General features: G+C 29.6%; 4 protein-coding genes across 7 annotated transcripts; 2 read left to right on the forward strand and 2 right to left on the reverse strand.

Moving 5' to 3' along the window:
• The first annotated feature begins 866 nt into the window (after nt 1-866).
• Nucleotides 867-2,759, forward strand: LOC126869495 (endoplasmic reticulum-Golgi intermediate compartment protein 2). Its single transcript, XM_050626116.1, has 6 exons — nt 867-1,015; nt 1,110-1,277; nt 1,361-1,733; nt 1,802-2,052; nt 2,124-2,384; nt 2,452-2,759. Exons 2-6 carry the CDS (start codon nt 1,175-1,177, stop codon nt 2,640-2,642), a joined length of 1,179 nt encoding a protein of 392 aa, XP_050482073.1. The 5' UTR covers nt 867-1,015; nt 1,110-1,174; the 3' UTR covers nt 2,643-2,759.
• Nucleotides 2,760-2,916: 157 nt separating this feature from the next.
• On the forward strand, nt 2,917-3,897 carry LOC126869499 (heat shock factor-binding protein 1). The gene is made up of 3 exons (XM_050626127.1): nt 2,917-3,282; nt 3,376-3,442; nt 3,645-3,897. The coding sequence occupies exons 1-3, from the start codon at nt 3,184-3,186 to the stop codon at nt 3,731-3,733; spliced, it is 255 nt and encodes an 84-aa protein (XP_050482084.1). The 5' UTR covers nt 2,917-3,183; the 3' UTR covers nt 3,734-3,897.
• A 2-nt stretch (nt 3,898-3,899) lies between these two features.
• Nucleotides 3,900-5,971, reverse strand: LOC126869497 (CBY1-interacting BAR domain-containing protein 1-A). Of its 3 annotated transcripts, XM_050626119.1 has the most exons (9): nt 5,823-5,971; nt 5,638-5,739; nt 5,406-5,534; nt 5,140-5,320; nt 4,821-5,045; nt 4,656-4,688; nt 4,372-4,539; nt 4,176-4,283; nt 3,900-4,104 (listed from the first exon to the last, which is right to left on the reverse strand). In XM_050626119.1, exons 1-9 carry the CDS (start codon nt 5,852-5,854, stop codon nt 3,985-3,987), a joined length of 1,098 nt encoding a protein of 365 aa, XP_050482076.1. In that variant the 5' UTR covers nt 5,855-5,971; the 3' UTR covers nt 3,900-3,984. The 3 variants fall into 3 exon arrangements, with proteins under 3 accessions (XP_050482076.1, XP_050482077.1, XP_050482078.1); XM_050626120.1 differs by lacking the exon at nt 4,656-4,688; XM_050626121.1 differs by having other exon boundaries at nt 3,900-4,283.
• On the reverse strand, nt 5,822-7,969 carry LOC126869496 (uncharacterized). 2 transcript variants are annotated; one of them, XM_050626118.1, is made up of 7 exons: nt 7,822-7,969; nt 6,946-7,513; nt 6,625-6,849; nt 6,394-6,546; nt 6,173-6,321; nt 6,046-6,080; nt 5,822-5,981 (listed from the first exon to the last, which is right to left on the reverse strand). In XM_050626118.1, the coding sequence occupies exons 1-6, from the start codon at nt 7,843-7,845 to the stop codon at nt 6,060-6,062; spliced, it is 1,140 nt and encodes a 379-aa protein (XP_050482075.1). In that variant the 5' UTR covers nt 7,846-7,969; the 3' UTR covers nt 5,822-5,981; nt 6,046-6,059. The 2 variants fall into 2 exon arrangements, with proteins under 2 accessions (XP_050482075.1, XP_050482074.1); XM_050626117.1 differs by having other exon boundaries at nt 5,822-6,051.
• Between the last annotated feature and the right edge of the window lie 120 nt (nt 7,970-8,089).

Here is an 8,089-nt window from a genome sequence, read left to right on the forward strand (position 1 = left end):
GAATTAAATTTCATTCGCATAACAAAACCTTTTGCAAGTACATTTTACAGTATTTCATATATGCTTTTAGGTGCCACTAAGCATAGTGTAGATCATATAAATAAATAAAAACTAATTGTTTCTATTTGTTATATAATAAATTTATAAGATAACATAATAATAAAAAATTAAATAAATAAACGTACTAAATACTTGCATCTAAGATGAGTAATAATATTGATATTTAAAATAAATGTATATTAATAAATACTGATAATAAATCTTATCTGAAATTATTACCAAAAAATACAGAAAAAAGATACACGAAGATGTGATATATGTGTATATATATACACATATATATATATACATTTAAATAAAAATTAACACTTTAATATAACACGTGCACATAATTCACCATTAACTGATTTCTGACTTATATATATTTAAGCTACAAAAGACATAATGCGTGGTCGTCCATAACTGCAAAATCACTTATTTTCGATGCGAGCATTAAGTGTAAAAATCGTTTAAGATAAGGAATGCTTTAAATCATTAAAGTGATAACACGTATTTATTCAACATTCAACTACGAATTAACCAATACATTGGAAACCTCATAAACATATATATGGGTAATTACTCCATCAAATATTCTGGAATTAAATAAACAATTATGAAATTATAATGAATAAAAATTCATAACATATATTTATTACTATTTTAAACAATCGTTTGTTTCTAACAATTGCGATGGTATCAGTTATTGTTCATACATTTGATTGTGTATGATAATTTCAACTAATTTTCGTTCTTTTTATAGGTATGGTGGCGCCTTTAGTTACCGTCCGAAACAACTAACCTTTATCTGTCGTTAAATAGAAAAATGTTGAACATTTGTATCAAAGTCTGTTACTTGTAATATGTGACTACTTGACCCATGGAACTTAATATATGTATTTGAAATATTGTATACTAGACATGCATGTGTATTTGTAAATATGTACATACTATTCATGTTAAATGTAACATTAAGGTAAAAATATTGCCAAATTTATATTATGCATACATATACATGTACGTACGTTATAATAAATGTGTATTCAAATTTATTCTTGCACATTTTATAGGTTAATAGAATTTAGTTAGAGAATAAATGTTATATACTAATATCTGAATTATAAAAACTGTTAAAATGTTACGAAGACGGAATATTAATATTAAAACTGTCAAAGAATTGGATGGATTTCCTAAAGTTCCTGAACCATATGTAGACAAAACTGCAGTTGGAGGAACATGTAAGTTTTTTGTTTTACTATTTACTGCTCTAATTATTAAATATAATATCTTACTTTTACAAGTACAATTTTTACAATTACAGTCTCTATATTTACAATCTGCACTATTGCATATTTAATAATAGCTGAAACAAGTTATTATCTTGACAGCAGACTACAATTTAAATTTGAAACAGACACAGATATTGATGCAAAATTGAAAATAAATATTGATATCACTATTGCTATGACATGTAGCCGTATTAGTGCTGATGTCTTAGATTCTACATATCAAAATATAATTGGACATGAATCATTAGAACAAGAAGATACATGGTGGGAATTGACACAAGAGCAGAGATCTCACTTTGAAGCTTTAAAAAATGTGAATTCTTATCTAAGAGAGGAATACCATGCGATTCATGAATTATTATGGAAATCTAATCAAATTACTTTATATAGTGAAATGCCAAAACGGTATATAAATCACATTATTATACCCATAATTGATACATATTATATAGATATATCAATACATCTTGCAGGACCCATCAGCCTAGTTATCCACCAAATTCATGTCGCATTCATGGCAGTTTAAATGCTAACAAGGTTGCTGGAAATTTTCATATAACAGCTGGAAAATCATTATCATTTCCTATGGGGCATATACATATTTTAGCTTTCATGACGGACGAAGACTATAACTTTACTCATAGGATAAATAAATTTTCATTTGGAGCACCTAGTCCAGGTATTATTCACCCATTAGAAGGGGATGAAAAAATTGCTGACAACAGTAAGTTTGTATGAAATGTAAATATAAGTATTATAATATTTATAATTTATTTGAAACGAAATATATTTTAGATATGATTTTATATCAGTATTTTGTGGAAGTGGTTCCCACAGATATACAGACTCTACTGAGCACTTCCAAAACTTATCAGTATAGCGTAAAAGATCATCAAAGACCAATTGATCACCAAAAAGAATCTCATGGAAGTCCAGGAATTTTTTTTAAATATGATATGAGTGCTCTTAAAATAAAAGTTACTCAACAACGTGATACAGTGTGTCAATTTCTAGTGAAATTATGTGCCACTGTTGGAGGTATTTTTGTTACAAGCGGTAAATATCAATTTACTTGAATTATTTTGTGCCGTTGAAGATATTTTTTACAGAGAAAATTTTGTAGGTATGATAAAAAGTATTGTACAAAGTTTTTGGTATATTTTGTGTTGCAAATTTTTTGCAACCAAGGAAAACAAAAATGACCAAAAGTACCCCATTCCACCTACTACTTCAAACTATCAATCGTTTGACACAGCAAATCTTCTGAATATTTCAGCTCCAGAAAATGTGGATATTGTGTTTAAACCTCAATAAAGGTAATCTTTTAATTAGATATTAAAATAACTTTTAAATATACGAAGCTAATAATCAATAAATATGTTTGTAACTGTTCTGTATATACCAATAAAATTAATAGCGATTTTATATTTATCAGCCGTGTATGTTCTTTTCTTCTTAATTTTTTAACACTGCGAATAACAACTATATTATTGTATATTACAATGTTAATTTGCAAACACCAAGCGTTTCATACGTATGCGCTTTTATGTTTACACTATCAAACAAGGATGGGAGGAACCTTCCCCTTCTCTTAATTTCCACCAATAGAATCATTTATTTGAATAGAGTACGAAAGAAATAGTAAGAAAGTAATCGTGTCTGAGTCACATTAAAAGTTTGATCGAAAAATGATATTTTATTTACATTTGTTAAATCGATGTTTCGATAATTTGCATTGTACGTAGCAAAAGTATCAGTTGATAGAAAATCTTCGCATGCGCTTGACAGAACTATTCGAAAGAACAAAGCTCATCCCACTGTGAAGCGAGATTGAATAAATACAAATCGTTTAGGAATGGCAGATATTAAACAAGATCATAAAACTGAGGATACTGATAATTATGGAATAGGTAATAGTGCTGAACCAAAAAATATGCAAGAATTGACGGAGTATGTGAGTATGATATAATTCATTATTGTGATACTCTCTATTAATATTTCCATAATGTGACTGTCTATTCTTGTTTATATTTTTTGTATATTTTAGGTACAAACACTATTACAGAATATGCAAGGGAAATTTCAAACAATGTCAGATCAAATTCTTGGAAAAAATATCCTTTTTTATTAGTTGCTTAAGATGCATTTTCTTAGATAACCTCAAAAATAAAGTGTGCATTAAAGTGTATATTTTTATAAGCATAATTTTTCTGCTAAGAAAATACAAATTATTACATGTGTGAAAAACAGTTTATTTAAGGGAATTTATTTAACGTTTTCATAAATAATATTATAAATATCCTTAATACAAAATACTAGATGAAATGGGAAACAGAATAGACGATTTAGAAAAGAATATTACAGATTTGATGACACAAGCTGGTGTAGAAGGAGGTGACAAATGATTGTATTTATTATATTATTAATTTTGATATAGAAACAAAGAGATCTTTTACATATAACATATATTATACTATACTAACAAATATTATTATACAAGAACGGTATTTGTATATTATTGGTATGAATTTTTGATCATTAAAACAATAAAATGACTTTTTTGCAATAATGTAGTGGTATAATGCATATTTTATTTCCTTTCTGTTTGTAAGTAAAAATATACAATACATTTCAGTGCTAGATAAATACTATTAGATCACCCATGCTTGATCATCATAGGCATTGTTAGAAATTTTTGATATACAGGAATTGGTGGTATTGTTTTGACAATAAGTCTTGTTGAATCCTTATATCCAGAATTAGCTTGCAATTCAATCTAGAATTGAACAAAATATTTTGGAGATAATAGATTATTTAGAATTACATAGATTTATGCCTGGTTCTCACAGGTTTCTCTTTAGTAGATTCAGACTCTGTTTCTTCTGAACTATCTCTAAATTCCTCAATCTGTACAGATTCTGAAGAGTTTGTCTTTAAGCTCGACTTTGCAGAATCCTACAAAAATATCCATTGCAGTTATAGCGTAAGCATTTGCATTGAATTATAACATACTGGTATACAATGATGATTGATTTATACTAACAATCGAGGTAGACTCGACTGCATGATTAGCTAATTTCTGAGAATTTGCGGGCGAAGACATGAAACGACTTGCCAAATTGGTAAGTGAATAAGACTGCCGAAATGAAGTTCGCCCAACGGTAGGCAATCTCGCAATAGAATCGGGTATATGCATTACTTCACGAAATTCCTGGAATTAATCATTGCTCTAATTAATTTAAAGGGTAGAAACATATTTCTCTACTTATATTTTAATAATTTATATGACAAGTTAATACTCAATAACTAGTGGAATAAAAAAATTACCCCATTCATGTTTCCTCTTATTATTTGAAAGTCCTGCGAGTAAGTATCAAAAAATAATACTAATTTAAGGTAATTTCAAGACTATACAACAGATCCAACATAAATATGTGAAAAATATTTTTTTACATTAGACTATGAATATTATTTAAGTAAAAGGTGGCCTACCTCTAAATCTTTAACTTCATCGATTTCTGCAATATCCTGGTAACCTTTTGTCAGTAATTCAAGAGTTTTTGCATGAAAACTTAGTTCAATGATAATAAAATCTAAAAGTACAGTTTTCAGATCATGCAATTTCCGCTTTTCGAATGCGTCGATTTGTTCTTCTAAACCTTTAACAACTCTTGAAACTTCAACAGAAGCTTTCATGAGCTCAGATTCGGCTTGAGACTATGTTGATTTTTAAGAATTTAAAATAATTGTAATTTTTTAACACTGCCTAAATGTAATTAGTTAAATGCATTGAAATTGAATGTAAGGATACAATCATCTGTCTGTTTCTAGGATTTCGTTCCCTAAGCCTATCTAGATGTCTTTTTCTTGTCAATTCTTTATCGCGTGTTGTAAATGTATTTTTTACGTCATCGCGAGCGTGTTTGCAGATTGTCGCGTATTGAGAAAGTGGAGAAATTATTTTGGCATCAAATCTCTGCACTTTAGCGTTCCTAAAAATAACGAATAAAAGTTGTGATAATTTAAACAGTAAAATTAATCTTTTTTGTCTCTGTGATTCAACAAGAAAATACCCACCTATAATCCCCAATTACTGACAAAGTTGCAGAAAAGTTTGTTAATCCGTTAGATAATGATCGATTTATCGTTTCCGATTGAGCGTAAGTTTCGATAATTTTTGCTATTTCATCTCCTTTATCGCGTAATCTAAAAGTACATTACATAAATTTATACACAGAAAGATAAAGTACCATAGAAGAGAAATAATCGATATGTACAAGATCAATAGAAGCCGTTGTTATGTACAAACCTAGCAGCTTTTCTTGTATATGCTGCAAATGTCGAGCATAATTCTGCAAAATGTTTCTCTACGTTGGATATTCGATCTTGTACAAACTTTGCTTCTTGTTCCCTGAATAAATGTAATAAAATTATAAATATGAATCTCAATGCAAACTGAAGTTTGTGTAAATATAAATAATTGAAAATATGTACCAAATGCTGCTTTGAGATCTTGAACGTAACATTTTGTTCTATATCATTTCGCAACTTTTTTTTTATTTGAATCAATCGATCTTCATATGGAAGGTTCCATTGCTACGTCCGTATGGATACCCCACCGATAGTTTACTACTGGCAGGTGGTGCATTATCCCTACAGGTGAGGTCGACTTTTGAGTATGTATATACTCTCATCGATCTACCTGGCTTTTGCTTACCTTTAACTGTACATTTAAGTAGAATTACAAATTTTCTATATGTTTTTAGGAAGGGGAAAAGCGGAAAAATTACTAAAAAATATCTTGTTTTTATTGTCATTATTTCTTATAAAATAGTCTTTATTACTGCAAATGAATGAGCTGCGCCACTTCCGATAAGAATTCCTGTGTAATTGTAGGGCAGGACCAGTTGTTCCGGAAATTTTACATCTTTCGTATGACCATTTCCACAATTTCCGTGTTCGTTCCAACCCCAACATAAAATTTCCCCATTCTCTAAAATGTTATAAATAAAATTTGATTTTCATCAAGTTTTTTTTTTGTTGCTGTTAGTTATTACGTGTATACCAGTTAATGCAACATTATGTTCTGAGCCAGCAGAAACTCGATGCACTTTCGGAAGATTTTCGATCCGCGTAGCTTTCCAAATTGATGGCTTTTCGAGTTTTATAATACCTAACTGCCCATATGTATTTCGGCCCCAACCAAAAATGTTATTATCTAATAGTAAACTAACAAAGCAATCAGATTTTGAAAATATGTATGTATTGTGTTAATTAAGTTGTGAAATAGTATTACCATTTAATACAATTACATGCGACCAACCACTGTACATATTAATTGGCAATTTAAACTGAACATCCGATAGTTTTATTGGAATGAATGTTTTTGGACATGCATCTGTATTTAATCCTAATTGCCCGTATTTATTATCACCAAATGCATAAATATTTCCATCTTTCGCTACCGCGATTGTATGGTATTGACCACAACTGACGCTCTCGATGTCCGATAACGTTAAAACTATTTAAATCCATTAATCCAATTTAAATCCAATAATCTTTGTTTACATTGTGAAAACATGTTTCTCTTAATTGTTTTATATCTAAGTACATTTACCTTCTGTAAAACTATATGCTGCATTTAAAGATCCCTTACTATTCGAGAAGCTTAATCCTAACTGCCCTTTGCTACCTGTTCCTGCTACTAAAATTTTACAATCTTCTGTTAGTAGGGCAGTGTGTCTTAAACCCATTGAAATTCCTTTAATTTTTCGACCAGTTACAACTTCGAAGGGTTCGTGTGTCCATTGAAGACTGTTCGGATGTTTTCCTAATTGACCGAAACGATTCGAGCCCCACAGGAGTAAAGTGCCTTCTATTGTTAACGCAGCGGAACAATCCCAGCCGCACGCTATATCCACGATAACCTTATTCTTCAATTTTTCATTTAATTCTCGAAATGATAAAATACTATCCTTCGTCGGAAAGCCTACTTGTCCTTTATTGTTCCAACCGCAAGAATAAACGCGACCGGTATCATCTAAAATTAACGTGTGACCAGCACCGCCAACTATTTTTTTTATTTTTTTCGGTTCTAGGGAGCACTTTGATAAATCAACTTCACATGGTAAAACACACTCTTCCGACTCAATTCCTTGTCCAAGTTGGCCGTGAGAATTAGCACCCTATAATAAGTATTAGTTTCGTTTGATTTCAATATTTTTGTTTAAAATATTCCCGCTCAGAAGTAAGATTTCCGTTCAAATCTTGTTTTATCGATCGTAAATAATATTTTCTAATAGCACAAGTGCACGCGTACAATATCTTATTTTAGAAATATCAGATCATATTGATATTATTATTCATGAAAATACTATTTGAATATGTGAATATAGAAAAAGTAATATTTTCTATGAATATAAGACAGAGTCTTACTTATATTTAAAATGAAACCATTATGAGCACATGCGATAAAAATAACTTATTATATTACCCACGACATTAAGGAATAGGACATTGCTATAATTATGTCTGGAAATTGTTACTTATTAATATATTAAAACACCCAACCAAAAAATGAATAAACTAAAAAATAGATAATTGTACACTGAAGCACGGATAAAACATAAAATAGACCTATCATTTTGTGGAATTTTGTGTCATAAGTCATAGGAACTGAAATATCGAGTTTTTCTCTGCCCTCTACAATTTAAAGTAGTAAATTAATGAATTATATTCAGCATATCTTGTCTGTATGTACA

Source organism: Bombus huntii, chromosome 9 (assembly GCF_024542735.1).
Source record: "Bombus huntii isolate Logan2020A chromosome 9, iyBomHunt1.1, whole genome shotgun sequence".
Taxonomy (NCBI): domain Eukaryota; kingdom Metazoa; phylum Arthropoda; class Insecta; order Hymenoptera; family Apidae; genus Bombus; species Bombus huntii.